The 21253-nt window shown below is 37.8% G+C and overlaps 1 protein-coding gene across 3 annotated transcripts in view; it reads left to right on the top strand.

Moving 5' to 3' along the window:
- SHOC2 (SHOC2 leucine rich repeat scaffold protein) overlaps positions 1-21253 on the top strand; it is a 71453-nt gene that overhangs the window by 30849 nt on the left and 19351 nt on the right. For 2 of the 3 annotated variants that reach the window (XM_062580279.1, XM_062580280.1), the window contains exon 3: positions 13501-13638. The exons of the other annotated variant lie outside the window; for it this stretch is intronic. In XM_062580279.1, coding sequence (XP_062436263.1) covers positions 13501-13638 — 138 coding nt within the window. The remainder of the gene's footprint in view (positions 1-13500; positions 13639-21253) is intronic. 3 annotated transcript variants of the gene reach the window in all.

Raw genomic sequence — 21253 nt, 5'->3', positions numbered from 1 at the left:
CTCAGCTCTTTATTAAATCTTAGACTGAGAATGGTAATTAATTCATCTTTGTCTCTTGTTTCCAAAAGTTATTTGGGCCTTTGTTTGCATTGTGATAATGCCTTTATTTCTTGTTTTGGATTAGCACCTCTTGCAGCAATCATTTTACAAGCACAAAAGCAAAATGACTGTCACTCTTATGAAGAATTTCAAAGGGGTTTTGCTGTGCTTAACAGCATACTTTTTAAATGTAAAGTGAATTTCTTTCACTAGGTTGCTTGCAAATGAATTGATTTGAAAAAGTAGCTTATTTAAAGGATTTCTAAGTTCAAGTAACACGTAATTTTACCCTGCAAAAATATGCAAAACAAGTATCTGAAAACCTTTTTCTTCAAATAATAAAACCAGACAAGATGGTTTCACTTTTGTAATTGATTTCTACAACCTTTCATGTATCTGTGTTCTAGTACAAAAATGGAATGTTTGAGTTGGAAACACAGCTGAGAAATGAAACTGCTGAGAAATGTATTTTTTTACTTTCCAAAGGAATTTTTGTCAGTTTCTTTAAGCATTTGTTATATCTCTGTTTTGCAGGCGTATGGTTTTTTTAAAAAAACCAAAGTCTTTTAAGTCAGTGTGATTTAAATCTCTTTTTTGCATTTGTAACGCGGTTTCTAAATACGATATGCAAAGCTGAACTTAAAAGTAAACAGTCTTGTATTATCAGCTTGTAAATAACAGAAAGTTTTGTTGCTGCAAAGCAGGAAGTAAAATGAGGCCATTATCTTTTCTAAAGCAATATCATGTGGAGCATTTCAAATTCTTTTTTAGAAATACTCCATTGTTCTAAGACCCAAGGCTCACATATCTGTTGGTAAGCTCTAGTGTAGTTGTTCGTATTTTTAAAAATTCAAAGCTTATGTAACCCACTGACTTGTTCAGCAAGGAACAGTCTTCCAGCCATTAGCTATGACTTGTTCGTTTAGCTATTCAGGAATGCATCTGTACTGAAAAACCTTGGTTTTAATTACTTTGTCTTCTGGTAGCAGATTTGCTACAAAAAGTTCCCCTAGACCAAAAAGAAACTTCAGCTGGAGAGGTGGGATAGCTCCTTAGCGAGAAGGGACAATCCTTTAAGATCTGGGGTTGAGTGCGATGAAATCAAAGTTTAATGAGCGCTCTTATCCTGCTGCAAGAGAGTTATTAATGGCCTTCGCTCCCACTCAACGCCAAATATCAGTCATGTGTATAATTATAAAAGGTTTTCCATGAGACAGAGGTTAGAAGCTTGCTGACTTAAAATAGAAATAGTCATCTGCTCTGCAAGCCATCATCCCATATAATTATTTTTCTAAAAATCTTTAGTCTACAACATTATCAATAAAGTTTATTTTCCTTCTAGTCTCATTCAAAGGAATTGAAAGTAGGCCCCAGAGTCTTAAGCACTTCGATATTTGAGACTTATCTTTCAACATCCAGTATGTTTACGGTCAGTTTATTTTTGTGCCAATTTTATTTTGACATTGCTTTGCTCTTAGATAAAATGATCCTCCTCTGTTCTTAACATTTGTTCTCCCATCGTATGTGTAGACAGCAATTCTATCTTCTCTTAGCCATTACTTAGACTGGACTGTTCAGTCTTGTGGAAAATCTCTGTTCCTTCAGTCACCCCATAATCCATTTTCTCTATCGTCTTCTGTTTTGATGGGTGAGCGTGCCTGGCTGGTTTCATGTACTGTTCCAGGTGAGAGTTTCCCTGTTTGGGCTGGAGGTACCGCTGTCGAAGCAGTCGAAGGATCATGTAGCTGTATCACTCTGCACAGATATCCTTGTGGTCATCTAAAACATCTCCACCCTTTGCCTTCTCTGTTCTCCTCCAGTAATCAGTCCTGAGATCTTAGTAGAAATGTTGACTTTAAGTGTATGGCTTTACTTGTTTGTACTATTAAATTTTACACAGTTTCTATTAGTTCAGTTACCTTTTTCTTCCAGTGCCTCCAAATTCCTGGAATACCCTCTCTTTCTTACACTGTCATTGCTGAAGTATGGCACAAGATTAGTCTTGAGGTGGATTCCTTAAGAATCCTGAAAGGGTAGCTTCCACCCAGTCTGGTATTTCACTTTCAGTCCTGTTATCTGCATAATAACTTGTAGATGATTCCTTAACTATCTTGATTTCTTGTAGCAGTTGCTACAAGTTTTCTAATTATTTTTTACATGCTACTGCATCAGACAGCTTTGTGAAGTCTAAATGGACTAGACTGAATAAAGTAGATTTTTGTACTATATTTTTTGTACAAAACTTCATATCTCTGTGCAGAACTAATTTAATATTAGTTTACCTTTTCAGAATCCTGTGTTTTGCCTCTGTATTCTACTTACACTCATGTCTTTTGTATCCTGCAAAATGTTATGCTTTGTAGTATTCAGATGAACCTAAGGGCCTTCAGATGCTCCCACTGTTTATCCTTCCTTCTTAAGTATTGAATTGATATTCTCCAATCTTATGGTACTGTTTCTTGTTTGATAGATGTCTTGCAGAAACTATACTACTGGTCATGTGGTTTGAAAATAAATTTCTGGAAGTACTTATCTAGAACATCCACTGTTCTAGGTAAGCATATAGTCCGTCCAAGCATATAGTATTAGTACTTGTTAGAGATTCCTTTCAGGGAAACCTGAGATTAACTCTAAAACATTTCTTAAAAGGCTAAGTGAGGGTAAAACATTTTACAAAATCTTGTTTGCAAGATGTAGTTGATCAGATCTGAAGTGTTGCTGGAAACTGCTTTAAAAATAAAACCTGGAACTGTCAAAGTATGCACTGTCTTGAAGAAAATCTAGAAAAGGTGAAGCTATGCAACACTAAACTGTTAAGAAGTAACCTAGTATTTGTCTGGTCTGTTTGGGGCTTTAAACTACCTTTAGTAGTTAAATACCATAAACTTAAGGAGGTGAGTACAGTGAGGGGGGAAAAGTTGATTTGCATTTAAAACAAACAGCTTAAAAAAAAAAAAAAGAGGAAGTATCATCTGTAGTTAGTAAGATGATCTGTTTGTTTCTGGTCATTGTGTCCTTTAAAGATTTTTCTTTCTTTCTTTCTTTTCTTTTCTTTCTTCCTTTTTTTTTTCCTGCAGAAAGTAATACATTTCATTCCCTTGTGTTTAGTTTGTTTTACTACAAGTAGGATGATGACAATAAGCTTTTCTGTCTTTTCAGTATTCAGGTGGTTTCTTAACTTTAAATAACCATTTAATGAACTAAACTGACTCAATAAAAAATGAAGAAAATGTTTCTGTACTTTGGAAGAGAGTAGTCCCTCAGTAGCTCAGCAAATTCAGACTCTAGGCACTTCTCAATTTGTTGCTACCTGTCATTTGTTAGACCTTCCTTAATACTTTTCTAAAAACATATATATTGCTTATGTGTTTTTAATATGATTGAAATGAATTTAATAGACTGCATAGTAAGCTGAGGTTTTGATATGCTTGTTATAATTTCAGATATAATTAGACTTGCTTGACTAAGGATACATTTAAGAATGCATTTAACTGAAAGCATATTCAGAGATTTTTTTTTATCCATTTTTTTGCATGTTTAACCAAAGGTTCATTTCAAGAATAGTTGAATTAGGAGAGGTTTTCATGAAATGACTGTACTAATGTGTAACAGCTTCATGATGCTGTAAGGAGCAGTATCTGCTCCCTTCCTCCTAGCTTCACAGCTGCTCAGTCCTCTTGCCTCCTTCATCCGAATTGTTCCTTGGTGAGCTGATTTATCTCACTAAACTGGCAGAAAACTATTTGTGTTTTTGCTGCTTTTGTTTTCTATTAATTTATGAGTTGAATTCAGTGAGGTTTCAGGTAAGACCAGAACTGCTATAAAAGGAGCAGTGAGACAGGATGGATTGGACTGGAACAGGGAAGGAAAGCTGACCCCCCCCCCCCCCAAAAAAAAAAAAAAATCGAGCTGTTAAATCAGCTTGTCTTGCTTTAATTTACTTGCAAAATCTTAGTTAGAATTGCTTGTGTTGTATCAAAGCATGTAAAATGCATTGCAACTGGTCTGATGAAGAATGATTTACTGGCTACAGAAAGCTGTATTTCATTTTCAGGACCTCTTTTCTTTCCCACTGGTTTCCCATCTCCTGTTCCACAAAATCCTGTACAAGTTACTGGTGTTCTAACAACATCAACTCGCCCCCACTGTCCTGAAGCAATTTTCATTACATTTTTATGTACAGTGGTCAGAATTAATTTATGCAAGTTTCTTGATGACAAAACCATTGTCTTACTGAGTCTTTCTTATAAGAGTCTTTCTTATCCTACGTAACAGCGGCCATATATGTGCAGACCAGGAGTGCATCTTGCCTGGTATACTGCTTCCAACAGTGGCCTAAGCAAATGTCTGTAAAAACAAGGTAAGTGCATCACAGAATCACAGAATGGGTAAGGTTGGAAGGGACCCCTGGAGATCATCTAGTCCAACCTCCCTGCTCCAGCAGGGTCACCTAGAGCATGTTAGGGTTGCATCCAGGTGCATCTCCAGAGGAGACTAACTCCACAACCTTTCTGGCCAGCTGGAGTCCTTTCCCAGATCCCAGCTATTTTCAATTCAGTGATTTGCTGAATCAGGTGCAGCTTGTCTATTTAGTAGACTTCTCTTCTAAGTACTTGACTATTTTTCCCTTTAAACTTATATAAACTCTTCACATGCTTGGCAAACTCCACAGATTTGCCTTAGGTTTGGCTCTTGATAGCTTCATTTAATGCCTCTAGTTCTTGTGTTCAAGGAGATGGTCAGCAGTCATCTTTATCTCTGTGGTGGTCATGATTTTTAAATCATCCCTCCAAATCTTGCTTCTGGGTGTTAACGGATGGTATGGAGCCCATCAATACTTATGTGAAGCTAGATTTAGGTTGTCCCTAGTTCCCCATAGACATTGCTTTACATTAGCTGCAGTGAATTTCACTCATCATTTCTTTTGCCCCTGCACTTAGTCTTGTAAAGTTTTTCTGCTGTTCTCATTCTGCCCTAGTGCTTACTATCATGCAAAGTTTAGTATCAATCAGCAGACAGCTTCTGTTGCTGCTCAGACCTTTTTCCTAGGTCATTGCTACGCACATGTCAAGTAAGTATACGTACAAAGTGCAAAAGCAGAACTTACCTGTTTAGTTGGGTGTTGAATCTGTGGTAGCATCAGCAAAAGATAACATTAATAGAAAGATCACCAGCAGAAGCTTTGCCAAAAGACAAACTGTAAGGATAACTGTGACAGTTAATTCACAAAGTGGACTCCAACTTCATCACCATATCTGGTAAATTGTCCATTCCACTGAGATCAAAAAGTTGAAGATTAGAATGGAAGAATGTAAAAGCTATGGTGAGTCAGATGGTGAGCACAAGAATGATGAAAAACAGAGGAACGGTCTTGGAGCAAGGCCAAACAAATACTTCAATTTGCAGTCTGTTACTTCAGCTAACATTTTGCATTTCTTATATCTAGGTTTTTGTTGCATTCCTCCATATTGTGCTGAAGGCATTGTTTTGCACAAGCAAGCTGACAGTATTTTCTTTATGAAGACAAATACAGGTTTTCTTTTTGTTTTAACAGCAGATCAAGAATAGATTGTCAGCATGGTTAAAATTGCATTTGCATAGGTTCTGTAAGTTTCTGAAGACTCCAAATACTGTGTTTTCTGTCTGTGAATGCAATTCTTATTCTATGGAGAATCTGGTCAGGGCTGTTCTGCAAGGGAAATATTTTTAGATTGTAATTCAGGGAATCTGCCTACACCAGACTTAGAATATCTCTAAGACTTTCTTCTGTTCTTCCCTTCCCCCATCTACCCAATATTTAGATCATTTGTGGTTTCTGTGCTACTTTGAAACTCTTTCATAACACTTGCACCTGTTTGGTTTTCAGTAGTGGAAACCAGATGTGTGCAGCTGCATTAGTGCCTCCTTATTCAATGACTTTTTAGTTACCAACTCTTAGTGATTCTCTGAATTTATTTTTCCCCATTCTAGCAGACCTGGTGATATAGAGAAATTTATTTAAGTATATTTTTTGAATTTGAGAACCCCTCCTTCTGTTTCAGCAGTTCAGAAGAAGCCAAATTGTCTCTTGGACTTGGTTGTCACACTAGTATCTGCAAACACAGAGCTTTATGGTATTTTTGTGTATTTGCATTCTATTGTGATTAAAGCCTAAAGTCAGGAACAGAAGCATAATAAATGTAAGCGTTGACAAAGTACGTGCCGTTCCCTGGTAGAGAAAATGACTCCTTATTGTGTCTGGCTCTAGTGGCTTTCTTGAGGTGCAGCACGAGTCTGATTTTGGGCAGCTGTAGTTTTGATGTCTAGGTTCTAATTTCTGTGGAAGCTCAAGCAGAGACTCAGTTTTGTGTCTTGTCGGCTAGTCAGATTCCTCCTCTGATTGCATTTCCTTCAAGCTGGTTTTAGGATAGTGATTAAGTAGGCCTGCCTTTTTGATGTACTTGCAAAGCTAATTGGGATGATACCCCAAATGTAATTCCAATGAATACTGACAGCTTGTTACAAGTCCAGCATTTGAACATTTTTAATATCAATTTTACAGTTATTTCAACTGTTTGAATATTTTTACAAGTGCAAAACAGAGAAGACTAATCACTTCCCTCAGCCTGCTCTTGCTAGTGGAGCCGGTACGTGGTTAGTCTTCGTCGTTACGAGGTCACGCTGTTGACTCACGTTCACCGCGGACAGGAGCCACGATGTGGCCCCAGGTTTGTCTCCACCAAGACCCCCAGGTCCTGCAGAGCTGTTTTACACAGTTATACCATCCTAGGTACAAGACTTTGCGTTTGTCCTTGCTCATCTTTGAGGCTTCTGTCATTTCTACTGTCATGTTCTACTGTCCATCTGAGATCCTGTCTTGAGCCCTTTGGAAGACTGTTTCTTTTCAGATTTTAAAGTGTTGCTTGAACATGTTTTTAATTTAATTTTTATTTATTTCGTTGATTTATTTGTTTCTAACTGAAAGTAACAAAAAATATTCTGCTTTTAAGATAAGCTTGCACAAGGCATACAAACCAGATTTTTAGTTTTTTCTTTTTGTTGAAATTAGCTTCAGTGCTTTTTGAGTGCTTCAAAACTAGATCCTGCTGTAAGTTGTGCAAATTTTAAATATTTTACTGCACTTAATGCCTACTTATGTGAATATTTTAACTTTATGTTTTTTTTAATAAGCCAAATCATTTGTGACCTTATGAGGATTATATTCCTTTACTCAATAACTTTTCTGCCTAAGTTGCATTTGTGTAGTGATAATTCAAAATAACTCTTATTTCTTAATCATTTGTTTGTGCAGTTGGTAATAAGCAGTAAAAAGTTCATCCTGTCTTAATGGCATGAGTACTTCTCTCTGTGATGTACTCAAATCTGATTGAGAGGGAAAAAGTTAATCTGTTCTGAAATTGAAGAATTGTTTTTAAATTTTTTCTAAAATCAATACACTTAAATAGTTTTATGGACAGACTAAAAATTCGTATACCTTATTTTTCTAGCAGATAATCTCGTGAGAGAATAACTACTACCAGAGTTGTGGGAAATATTTGTAATTTGTTGCTAATTTTAGATGATTTTTTTTTTTTTTAGAAAAAAATTAACTTGCAAGCAGTATTCTGACACACCAGAGTGAAGTTCCACTCATATCTATACTCTCCTCTTCCTTGTACTTTCCAGTAAGAGTCTTTTATCCTCTTGCTGTGTCATCTGGCCCAGAGTTATCATGTTGTAAAGGATTTCACAATATCCAATCTGCTTAAGCATGTGCAGGCATGCATTTAATCCAGGGGAAAACAGGTTATATTACAAACAGTGTTTGCTCTCCAAGAGTGCTACCCACGGAGTGAGTCGATGGTAGTCGCAGAAGCCTGTTTGACATTGACACACACTCTCTCCCCTGCGTTACTCTTTAACTTGTGCGCGCATGTACATTTGTATATTTAACAAACCTGTGTCTTGTTTTTTAAATGGACGGGAATAATTTTCACAATTATGGAAGTCAGGGCATGTAACTTGGTCCTCTTGTCCCACCAGGCTTTCATGGTTAGCTGTGTAATGGGGTTCTCTGCCTCGCTAGAAGGTAATTCTGCCTCACTCTGGAGAAAATATTAGTCTGTGTTTTCCAGCATGGATGTTTAGCTTTGTCGCACTATAACATTTAATCTTGCTGCTGATGAGAAGAACACTGAGCTGACTTTTGTTTTTATTGTAAAAACTGTTATTCTTTTTAAGGACACTTGTTAGACACGTACTTCAGGCTGTTTTTAATTGGCAGGTCATTGGGAGTCTCCTAGAAACCACTTTCTCTAAAAGATGCATAGGAATTACTTAAAAATATTTACTTTTTTAGAATGTTTTAAAGTATAAGTTTTTAAACACCATGTAGTGGGCTTAATTAACCTTTTTTTTGGCGATTATTTTACTTATGGAGAAACTCTTTTATGTTTTTTCATGTGGACATTATTTTAAGCTTTTTTCCTGCCAAACCGTGTAGTACGTACATTTCTGTCTTTTCTTACATACCTTAAGCCTCAATAGCTCCTCCCCCTGTCAATTACAGTGAAAGATATTATTATGAAAACCTTCAAAACTCAGAAACTTCCTAGTTTATATAGTACTTGTCCCAAACATGCTCATCTCTTCCGTGCAGCTGGAATAGTCCGTAGCAAATCCTTTATTTACTACTGTTACCTTAAGATTTGTATATTTTTGCCATTATTTGGGCCTGAAAGAATAAGTTCATTTTACCTGTGATTAGTATTTCCCCAAACTACTGCTCAAACTACTCAGTGATTGCTGCTGTTTGAACAGTCTTTTGGTGAAGTGGTTCTGGAATTGCCTGTGTAGTAAAGGGGGGCATGCCTTTGGTTAGTAAGTCGTTTTCCTGGTAAAACTTACTTCAAGCTGTGGACAGCACGTTTCTAGCTAGCGTGTTTCTCTTAAGCTGGTTAAGATGCAAACATATTTCAGCAAAGCTTGTCAATGTAGTGCACTAGAAAAGAGTCAACAAGTTTTGATTCTTTTAATATGAGTATCATGAATTTGTGGTTCATCAGCCTTTTTTCTTCATATGCCTGTGTGAATCAGTTTTTTTTAGGAAAACTTTCTTACTGACTTTTGACATATGCTTCTTACACTGGCTGAGCAAAAAATGCAAGACTGCAGTCTTGGTGAAGCTTATTTTCACCTTTTTGAGAAGCTTTTTCTTCAGCACAGTGGCCACCATTCAGGCGAGAGGGACATTTTTCATCACTAAAACAAGTTGTCTTTATATCTGGTCCTAGGAACAGCTCTGTGCAGATGGCGAGATGTTTGGTCTTAAGTTTGGCCTCTTTGTTCTTGCAGCTCATTATTTGTTGTATCGATTGTTTATGCCATGTGTTTATCCTGGCATCGGTTTTGAAAGAACTGCTGTTGTGCAGCCATACAGCGTACAGTATATCCATTCATCGGGTGAATTACTGCTGTCAGTTGGCCATTGAAAGAGCAGTCCGTGTTCTTTAACTACTGACCTGACAACAGTGCGCTTTCAGTGCATTAAGCGATTATCATCTTGGGTAGGGGAACTCTTTCCATGTTTTTGGTTGTGTTAACTGCAGTTTTTTGTTAGGGGCTGCTGGGTCTGGCAGCCTCATAGAGGTGAGGCTGCAGAGCTCCGCAGGTCCAACCAGCAGCGAGGCTGAGCGTGTACTCCCGGTAGGTACTCACACAAACACATGCATACAGGACGCACACAGCTGGGCGCACGGATCAGCACAGACAGAAACACGGTCTGTGCAGTAACTGGCCTGCATCCTTGGTCTCCCCAGCTGCTGACACCCAGACATACAACCCCTGGGGCCTGCTGCCCCACTCCAGCTGCTGGTACGGACCTCCTTGCTCACAGGCACCCTCCTCCCCCACCACTCCCAGTCTCACACACATGCATGCACATGTCTCAGTTGAGCTGCAGACCTTCTGGTTTCTGAGTAGTTGGCCTGGACCTTGTGACGCCTCCAACAACTGGATCCTCCAGTTGTCTCTCTCAGAGACATACTTGGATCTGGCCCAGACTTATGGCCAGTTTGATATGTGGCTCCCAAGTCACTTAACCTACTTGCTGGCAGATTAGACTTGATAATATGATCACACCCTGACATATATACCCTCATTTGTTCCAGTTGTTGCTACCTTGCACACATGGGCTAATACAACCCATGGTCTAACTCCAGTTGCTGGCCCTCGGACTTTCATACTCATGTGCACACAGAACAGAGTGCCCCTCATCCAGGAGAATGGTTAGAAATGGGGTTTAATGAGAACACAGGCCAGACTGCAGTGATCAGGCACATGATGTGGCCAGAAAAACTTACCAGCCGGCATCTAGGTACAAGAGAGATACATAGACTTACTGGGGCAAGTCCAGCAAAGGGTCACAGAGATGATTAAGAGACTGGAGCATCTCTCATACAAGGAAAGGCTGAGAGCTGTGTCTCTTTAGCCTGGAGAAGAGAAGATTTGGGGGGAGGAGAATCTTATCAACGTGTATAAGTACTTGACGGAGGGAGGGGGGGGTTAAATGTAAAGAGGATGAGACCAGAATCTTCTCAGTGATGCCCAGTGGCAGGACAAGAGGCACCAGGCACAAACTGGAAATGCTTCTGTACTGCAAGAGTGGTTGAACACTGAAACAAGTTGCCTAGAGAGGTTGTAGAGTCTCCGTCCCTGGAGCTATTCAAAGCCTGTGGTCCTGGGCAACCTGCTGTAGATCACCCTGCTTGAGCAGGGGGGTTGGACTAGATGACCTCCAGAGGTGCCTTCCAGCCCCAACTGCTCTTGTGATTCTGTGATGTGTTTACATGGGATCGGACCCTTTTATCCCCTTATCCCTCTATTTTCCTATGCTTATTCCTCCCCAAAACACCTTGATTCCTGCCTCCTCCCCTGCCTTTGGTTTCCCTAAACTTCCCATGATAAATTAATCCCCAAATGCTCATCCCTGCATCCCAGAGTAGGTCTCTAAGTCTGCTAAGCCCCATAGGTAGTAACACCAATCACTCTAAACAGATGCCTTTCAGTTTATTCATTGTGGTGAGTCTCATCTCCTGGACCATGGGCTCATGGCTCTCCTAGGATAGCTCTGGGAGTAACCAGGGTAGGGTATTCAGGTTCCCCCCACTGTAGTCCTCTGTGCTCCTTTGTGTATGTGTGCAGATGAGCCTGATGGAGTTTCACTTCATTTCGGTCGATTTTGGTGACATGCTGTCAAACCGCAAGTATTATTATGTTTCTTTAGTGAGCAATGTGAACTATGTTTAAATGGCTATATTAAGTATGGCTATACAAATTAACCCAAAATTTTAGCTTGCCTTTAACTAGCTAAACAAACATGGACATCTCTCTTTCTTTTTTTTTTTTCCCTTCTTCCAGAATTAGATATTGAGATGTTTGTGGCAAGACGACATGTCTTGCTGTTGTCAGAGTCTTCAGCAGGTGCAAAAAAGAAGTGCAGGAAATGTTACTGTGAAAACCCTGCGAAAGACCAAATCTCTCTTCATCTTCAACAGATGTAGAGTGGGGAAAAGTCAAGTAAAAGAAATCTGTGATGAAATGGAATTTATGCTGTTTTGAATTTGACATCATTGGTTTAGGTCTGAAGTGAAAACAAATGAGAAAAAGAATGCCAGATCTGAACTTAATCACAAATTGAAAACTGCTGCCATGAAGTTCTGCAAAAAATACAAGATTATCTTTGTAAAGATTTGTGGATTTTTTTTTCTTGTTTAAAAGGGCGATTTAAGTTTTGTTCTAGCTTTTCCTATTGCCTTCTACGCTTCTGTACGGTTTTGCTATTCATGAAACAAGAAGGCAAACAGACCCTACCACGACAGAACATTGTGTCTTGCTCAACCTCTTAATTTGCTTTCTTCTGCGTATTAATGAAATTGCAGCACATGTCGCTTATGTAGTGCTGGATCCAATAAGATCGAGACTTGGCTCTGGGGTTTCCTGGAACAGATTTGAATTCTGTCTGAAGAGAGGGGAGCGCACGCGTTGTGGCAGAGCAGCTCCTTAAGCACCACTTTTATGTTTTCATCTGCATATCTTCTGGAAGATCTATCCTGGTTTGGGTCAATAAATGCAGAAAATAAGATCAACAGTATATAAACAATCTAAGAGAAGCAGAATAATGAAACTGTTGGGTTTAGATTTTTTTTGAACTTTCATAACCTTTTTTAGATACAGAGTAAGTATTGTGAATATAGACCGTGTGCAATTTAGATACAGAATATGAATTCATAAATACATTGTGTTTTAGTAACTCATGATTTGTTCTAGCAGTGATGAGCAGCTGATCTAAAGCGACCATGTCTGCTTCAGAATTTGCCCAACATAGTTCTATAGGTCTGTGGGAAAATCTGTAAATGATTGGGTCAAAAATGTAACATTAGAGTTTAAAATAGACATAACATTAGAGTTTAAAATAGACATTCATTCCTCTACAGGAATTTGCTACTCTTCAGAATTTGTTATTGATTGAGCAGTGTGCTTTACATGAATACAGTGACTTCATCTTTACTGGATAGAGTTGAAGCTATTAAAGTAAATCATATTAATTTCACCTACATGAGAAACAAAGAATACAAATGCATACACCCATGAGTACATGCACCTGCACACACGCATTTAGATATTTTTTCCTTTCTTTTCTTTTTCTTTTAAAGTAACAAACCCGCCAGACTATTGTTTTGAATGCAGTATGTTTGTAATTAAAATCAGTGGAGCTAGAGTAGGTAGCAGATTGTGCCTAGCTCTACTTTTAAATTCATTGCATAAAGTTCAGGAATGAAAATGTTTAGTGTAAAGTAGCTTCAAACTCTAACCAGTACAGTCTTTTTTTAAGCCTTGTATTTCAAACTTTTATTGGGTTTAACTGTGATTGCATATTTAAAATATAATAATCTATAGAAATAGGTTTTGACTTTAATTGTTATAAATTGCTGTGTATGTAATGATTAAAAATAGCACTCAGGTCTTTGGAGGAGTTTTCTTGGTTGTCAGAAAAATAATTTTGATGTCTCTTGATTGTGTGCCTGCAAGTAATTCATGTTGAAAAAAGAGATCTGAATTGCTCCAAATTCAATACAAACCACTTACTCCATGATGTTTTAAACTTCTGGTTAATCTGAAACAAGTATGAAATACAGTTTCTCTTTTGCTCTTCATAGTTCACACCTTAAACTGTCAAAATCAGTAAAAAGAAAAGAGAGATTTCTTTGGAGAATCTATAAAGCAGGATTTAGATCTGACTGATAAAATTATGATTCTGTAGTATCTTATTTTGCATCTATGATTTTATGGTAGCAGTAGTTTTTTCTTCAGATTACTGCTAACTCTGTTCATCTCTGTGTTGAAGCTAAGTTATTTCTGTGTGAATGTAACTGTACATTAAAATAAGGAATCTGATATTTTGACTTTCTTGTGTGCTCTTAGGTGAGCTGTGTAACCTCATAACGCTGGATGTAGCGCACAATCAGCTTGAACATCTTCCAGAAGAGATTGGAAGTTGCACGCAGATCACCAACCTTGACTTGCAGCACAATGAGCTCTTGGACCTGCCAGAAACCATAGGTATGCAAGGAGACAGAGAGGGGGAAAATAAATCACTATTTCAATATGCTCAGCAAGAGAAGCAAATTTAAGGATGAGTGTTGGTTGGTGACTGCAGAATGAATGGTGTTCTGCTCAGGGCAACCTCACACTTGAGATCAAAAGCGAGGTGTGCATGTGTTGCTTTAAAAGTCGTTTCTAGATTTCTGAATGCCATTATTAAGTCTAGCTCTGATGGGGACTGTGGCATTGTTTATGCATAGGAGTTGCAAGAAAGTCCATCACTTCTGACTCTGATTTAAGCTGTTCTGTGATTATGTCTAAATATCTACAGCTTGTGACCCCACTCGGTAGTGAAACTGGCTAGGGGACTATTAGTTAATACTTTGGTAGGTATTTTTAACTATCAACTTTAGCTGGAGGAAAATAGAGAAGACTGAAAGGATAAACATTTTAAATAAATTCTTTGTTTTACGCTCTTTAGCAGAGCAATTTGAAAACTTTTTTCGGAGTCCACAAAGTTGTTACGCTCTAATGCGGTAAATACTGGGTTTTCCAGCTTAGTTTGGGAAAACAGGCTGAAACAAACACCCTTTCTCAGTCAGTTGCAGAACCTCCTATAGGGTGAGATGGCAAAAGATGACTTTCCTATTTAATTAAATTCATTTTGAGCAGATGACAGAAAAAGATGCATGTTGTGTATTTAAAAAGACAGAAACAAGGCAGTAATGATTTTAAGCTCTTATTTGTCCCCAAAACATTTATGGGAAACAGAATGTTACTACTTGGGCAATACTTAATATTAAACAATTCGTTAGTGTACTTTAAAGCATAGTGAAGAAGTGAATGAACAGAAGAGTGAGGAACCACTTAATAACTCTCCAGCTTTTCTTTAAGCAGTAAATTGACTGTGGAGTTACTGTAGCTTTTTATTTAGAATGTTTGACCTGAACAGAGTTTATACTGATGAAGTATCCACTGTAGGTAAATTTCCTTCCTGGGTGGATGATATTTTTAAACTCTGAAGATCTCTTTCCATCTGGAATGTGCATTTAAGTTATACCATTCATAAGTACAGCCTTATTTTTGTAGCTGTTTTTTGTCAATCTTAATGAAAGCTATTTTAAATAAAGTTTACACATACTGTATGTACCATATTTAGGGAGATGATACTCTGGATGAACTTATTATGGGAAAAAATTTCTAGTAAGTTGATGATACTCATTGTCAGAGTTAAGAGACCAATGTTTTTGTTTCTTGTACTGAATATTAATATAGTTTATTGAGATGTTTAATGACTGGTGGTCATTAAGCTTCTCAGTGGAAGACAAAAATCTTACTTTATAATATGCTGTGAGAATGTGCTTACAGAAGTTAAGTCATTTGAGTTACTGAGAAAGCAGTCAAAATGGCTTGAGTCATGTCTTTTTTTAAAAAAATATTTATTGTAACTTTAGGTTGTTTATGGTGAGTCACGTAACTATTTCTTTGCATTGCTTATCTGAGCAGAACATCAGTGCTTTTTAGCTGAACAAACTGTCAAAGGCAGACGAATAAAAATAAGAGAAAACAATGTACTAGCCTATCTTTAACTTTATGCTTGTGAAATTTTTGCGCTGCTGGAAAACATCTGTTCTTTGTATTGACCAACATGAGTATTTTTGTTTAAAGTAAAAACTTAAAACCAGAAGTCAGTATTTGTGCCACATAAAATATAGTTCAGAAGCAGCCAGAATTGAATACTTAAGGGGAAAAATTTAAGCTTGAGTTTAAATGATAATGATCAACCTACGTTTATGCATGTTATAAAAAAAGGCAGCCTTAGCCAGTTCAGCAACATTGGCTTTATTTCTTAGTCATCACAGTTTTGGTTCAACATTAAAGCAAGTTGTGGCTTGATTTTTGGATTACAGCTTACTTTGCGGTTAGGATTGTTCAGTGAGAGAATTTTAGTACTGAGAAAAACACAGAGTAAATTGCATGTGGCCCTGGGAGGAGAGGCTGGCTTGCGCTCTTTCTAAGCCATCGTAATTGTGCGGAGCCGCTGAATGGCCTTTCCAGCTCCTGAATTTTTCCTCTCAAGCCTCTATCTCTTTCCTTCCTTGCAGCCGTCTGCCCAGTGTGTGGCATGACTCGTGTTTCTCGCAATGTTTGCGCCCTGCCTGGTCCAGCACGCTGGAGGTACAAGCGCTGTTAAGGTTTCCCCAGTTTAGTCAAATTGGGGGGGAGGTGTCACAGGCTGAGTACAAGAGAGACCATTCATTATAATGTTCATTATAAATATTTAATGTACTATGAGCCTTCTATTATGGAAAAGACTTTCCATTACTGCTGGATCAATCTGCTCCTCCCCAGCAAACCCTTTTTGATGGAGAGGGGTGCTCTGCCAAGCTGCCCTGAAGAACAACCAACCTTCTGCCTTTCCTAGGTCTTCCCCCCGCCCTGAAAAACAATCTCAAAGCAAAAAATCCTGAAAAATCTGGTGAAGTGCTGCTTAAATTTACAGCTGGACTGTCTAAACCACAGAGATTTCTGGACCTGCTGAAAGATTTCTAATTAAAAAAAAAAAAAAAAAAAAAAGGCTTGTTTTCTAACTGCTGGTAGGATACCGGAATGCGAAGGAGTTGTAGGGAAAGGGTGAAGGGTGACACACGGGGAGTGGTAGGGAAGGGATTAAGCATCCACAATGATTGCAGAGGTAGCAGAGCCAGTATATTCACTCTGTACAAATATAAAGTTCTTGTTTCAATTAATGCTTTATAAGCACACTGTTTCATACAGTAACTAATGTCAGTTTTAGATATTAGTTGTTGGGAAGTGATCTAATGTCGTGCTTTACAGATATTGGCTTAATACATTCATATCTGTATTTCTGTTGATTGAAAATTGTGAAGTACTTTGTATATTAGATCACTTCCTGTAAGAAAAATGAGCTTTGTGGAACAGCTTAGCACATTCCAAGAGTCTCAAGTCCAGAATCAAAATCAAAGTGGGATCTTAGTGTTTTAGTTGCAGATCCCCCCGCCCTGGCTTTTTTTTGGGCGGAGGGGTGCAGGGAGGAAATTATGAACTACTTTCATTTAAACAATGCCTTATCTCTGTATGCCTGGCACACTAGTAAGAGGGGATATCCAAAAGATACATAAACGGAGGTAAATAATGCACCATTTATATTAAAATTAATACTTGGAGTTTTGAGACAGAGAGAAAGCAAATTTTGGGTGGAGTAAAGCATTTCTGTTAGTTAGCCCATTGGATTACAAGCTAGTTTAAAAATATTGTTCTGTAAATGCCACGTTATGAGTACTCTCTCTTTGAAAATTTAATTAATTTTAGTACTCTGAATAAATGTATCTGTAATTTCTCATTTAAAAATGCAAGAACAGTTATTTGAGAAAGAAATTAGAGAGGAACAAAATTACAACATTAAAAAAGAAGATTCTTCATCTGTTTTGTAATTTTCTAGTTTTGTATGTTTACACATGCAGTCTGATTATAGTCAAATGTGGCGTATTCCTGGACATTTAAAGCAACAGGCTTTTTGGTAGGAAAAAGAACAGTCAGTTGTAAATGCTGCAAAATGATGCTTTAAAAGCAGCAACAGAAATTCAATCACTAGACACACTTTGTGTCTGACATGGCTTTGTTCCTGAAAGATGGTTAGGAAAATCAGAAGAATATTCAAAGGCTGGAATCCATGCCCTTCACTGTGACGGATGAGCTCCAAGCTGAAAACTTGCATGAAACAAATATTATATGGTGAAGCTTTGTTGTTTCTGCTGGTTGAAACTGTGCTGCAGACTGTGCTTCTAACAGTTTTAACCTCGGTGTTTACGTCTCAGATCACTGTCGTGTTTTTATGAAAAAGAGTTGATAAGCATTGTGAACTGAAATAGGAATATGCTCAGATTATACACATTGTGGTCAATAGGCTTAAGTCCGTAGAAGTATTAGTAAAGATCTTTCTGTAGAGAAGAGGAAGCACTTAAATATGGCATTTTAAATATACAGTACTTAACAAAAGCATCTATAAGGGACAAACTCCAGGAGAATTTTTATTCTGAAAATTATGACAAAGGTACAGGCCTCTCTGAGTGCCTTCGAGGCTTACAGGTGCTGCTCTGGCCATCCACAACTGATGACTTTAATGCTTCTAATTACTGATCACTTTGATGGAGCCCAGCATATAGGCTCCTGCTGCAGTTTTGATGGACTGTTCATGTTCTTCAAATTGAAGCATGGCCACATCTTTGATCAGTCAGGGTCTATGAGCGTGCAGTACTTTGCAGGACAAAGTCCCTTTCCATAGACTCATAATGAGAGCTCAGGTCAGCATTTGGTGCTCTACTGAGAATATTGTTCTTGGGCTGTGCTGTTAATAACACTTTTTGAATTAGGATCTGCTATAATTTGTCAATCATAAGATGCTCTACCTTTTCTTTATCTCCTGGAAAGCAGTAGCTCTCACTCTTAGTCTAGAGCCTCTTGACCGTTGACATATTTGGGTTATTATAAGCCTTTGCTAGTACGCATGGTATTTTCTTAAACAGAATGAAGCTTCTGGTTCTTGGTTTCACTTCTATACTTGGTAAATATATAGCAGTGAAATGGTCTAGAAAATCATGAGTAGCACGAAGAAGGTAAGTAGGATGTGACTGTTCACTGTCTCGTCTAATGGCAGAACTGGTGGCTATGAAGCGAAACTGCAAAGTCTGAAACTCAGAACAGTTGAGAGCAGGATGCACTTCTTGCAGTGTGCAGGTAACACTTGGGTGTCAGTGTTCCCGCAGGTTCTTGTAGATGCTAAAAGCCCAGGGGCTCACAGGGCAACTTGACAATTTTGCAGAAGAGAAGTGTGTCTGTTGCTGCTAAATTTAGGAAGTCCTTGAGCCACACGCTGTTGAATGCTCCCCAGGCTCTTGGGGAAGTTTCATGGTGTGCTTTGCCTCCTCTTAGATTCGTCTCTTGGCATCCTTTCCAGTGAAAGGATATTCGTCTAGATAGATTTGTGATCCGAGTGCAATTGTTCTTACTTTCCTTAGTTAGCTAAAAAATTAAACATATATGTTCCTGTGTTATATGCTTTTCTATATTTTCTCTATATGTCTGGGAAGACTTAAAAATTACACACATCCATCACAAATGTTTAACGTTTCTGTATTTCCAATTAGTTGTAAATTGTTCTTTGGTGAATTACATTGATATAAATCTTTAATTTCACAAAAGGGATTTTACTGTTCAATTCAAAAGGAAAATATGACTACCAGTGGAAAGTACAATGAAATAAATTTTGGCTGCTTTGTGTTAGGAGATAAGAATTGAGTAAAATTTAATGATTGAGTAAAATGTGGTGATTTAATTGAAAATCTGAAATAAAAGTCTCAACTGTTGATTTTCACTCTGTTGCAATGTGCAATGTTTTGTATGATTTTTTTAAATCATTTTCAGTTTTGAAATGCAAGCTAATTATAATCTTTTTACTGTCTTAATAAATAAATCTCTGATCCAACTTTATGTAGGCAAATATGTACTATTCTTCTGAAAAAGATAGGCTAGCTTCTTTTGGCTTATTAACTCTCAGTTCATTTATTGGATATTTCTTTGTGAGACTATTTTGTGCGTTTTCTGTTTTGGTTGTATATTCCTTATGGTAGGATTAGGATGAGGACAGTTTATTTTAGGGAGTGTATATACCATCTCACAGTATTTAGATATGGAGACCAATAGATAGAGACTCATTATAACTGAAGCTCTGTGTTTTCCAAAATGGTTTGTATGCTGCAGGAAAAAAAAAAGAAGCCCATAATCTTATTTTGTTTGCGTAAGAGGCAGGCATGAGAGAGGAGTGATTCAAAGGAACACCTCAGAGTCGAGGCAAGCAGGTCTATTACAGTTGCGTGCATTTTGATGAAAGCACGTTAAATGAAGTTAAATTTTCATAGCTTAGAGACCGTTTCAGAAATGTATCACTAAGACTGTGCTCCGTAACCTGATGCAGGCATTGTGTATAGTGCATGTCAGGTACGTTAGCCTCTGTCACTGAATTTTTGCCAGCATCTTGCATGCATCTTTCATATATAGGCAGTTTCTGTTGATTATGGTCTTGAACTAGAGCTGAAAAATAAATAACTGCTGAAATAGTCATGTTTGAGTCTTAATCTTGAAATAACGAGGGAATCCTGTGTTTGGTTGAAACTACTAGATTAAAAATAGAGAGGAATTACATTGTTGTCTTCAACTTACATTTAAACTGATAAAGGTGGTAGAGATTCATTTTGAAGTGATATTAGTTGTTATTTTTTAATAGATTAAAGTTAACCTGTCTTCTAGCAGATTTTCTAGACTTTGTGCAAGAAGAATAATGCGCTTGGGTTTGAACAGGACAAAAGTGGTAGACCCTTCTGACCTTGTAATGTGCAAGTCTGAATCTGCCTCCTACACTGGCCTGATATAACACGGAGAGATTGGTGACTGGAAAAAGAAATTAAAATGCGTTAAAAAACCTCTAGCCATTAAGTCAATACAATCCAGAGTTCTTAAGCAAAGCTCAGCGCTCTTAAACTTCCTGCATCTTTGCCTTTGGAAGAGTGTAGTTACATGTCATGCTTTGGCTTTGCTGGTTGGTAACACTGGTCAGGAGGGACCCCCTCCCCTCCTGCAGCTTTCTTGACTCCCCACTGTCTATCCCCATCCCATTCCTAAAACATCTGAGACTAACTAGAGGCTATTAAATGGGACGTTCCAGCCACAGAAGTTACAGACAGGATTTACCTGCTGTTAGATGATTGTTTGGTGAAAATTGATTTGGACTCTTACTAATCTAAAAGCTTTGGTTTAACAAGGTGTTTTTCGCAGATCAGTTCAGTTAAAGATTTAGGATTTTCCTGTGCAACATGCTTACTGAGAACACATTTTTTTTTCAGGATATCTTGCCTGACTAGCCATTTTTTGCTGTAATAGTGCTGGATAATTCATAGACACTGTTTTTGCTTGCAGAATGCAATTTAAGATTAAAATGGTTTAATCAGATGTCTTTTGTTCTACTTTATAGCTATCAGGTGAGATGCCTTCATTTCTGCAAAAGGTTAGATTAGGCATGTCAATAGCTTCTTTAAGCTAGAAATCTGTGAAGCTGTTCAACACTAGTCATGGAGCGTCACTGACATCTGGAAAAACTAATGTATATTAAGTACAGAGTATCTTCTAACCTGCTTTATGGCTATTTTAGGTTAGGAGCACTGCTAAAATATTTGAATGCAGTGTTTAGTCTCTATACGTTGTTGGTCACCTCTAGGCTGCCCAATCTCTGCCAGAAAGTTTTCAGCTCTTTCAAAGTCTTTAGGTCCCAGCTAGGGAAATGTGGGACCAAGGGAGTTTAATAGTGGAGATCTTCCAGAACTGAATCTGTAAATAGTCTTGGTAATAATTTCAATAATGCTTTTGACACCAAAAGTAAACATCTGTAAATGAAACTTGCTGATGATACAAAAAAGAGAGAGAGAGAGAGAGAAGGGGATGGACAGAATGTGCAGAAGAACTGGATGATGACCTTGAGATTAGAGAGCTACAAGTGGGATCATTCTTATTTGTACAAATATGCCAGATCTCATGTCTCAGTTGCTGTTACAAACTGGAT

Source organism: Rhea pennata, chromosome 7, assembly GCF_028389875.1.
Source record: "Rhea pennata isolate bPtePen1 chromosome 7, bPtePen1.pri, whole genome shotgun sequence".
In the NCBI taxonomy this organism is placed as follows: Eukaryota; Metazoa; Chordata; class Aves; order Rheiformes; family Rheidae; genus Rhea; species Rhea pennata.
The sequence above is the reverse complement of the archived record's forward strand: the minus strand, read 5'-3'. Positions and strand labels throughout refer to the sequence as shown.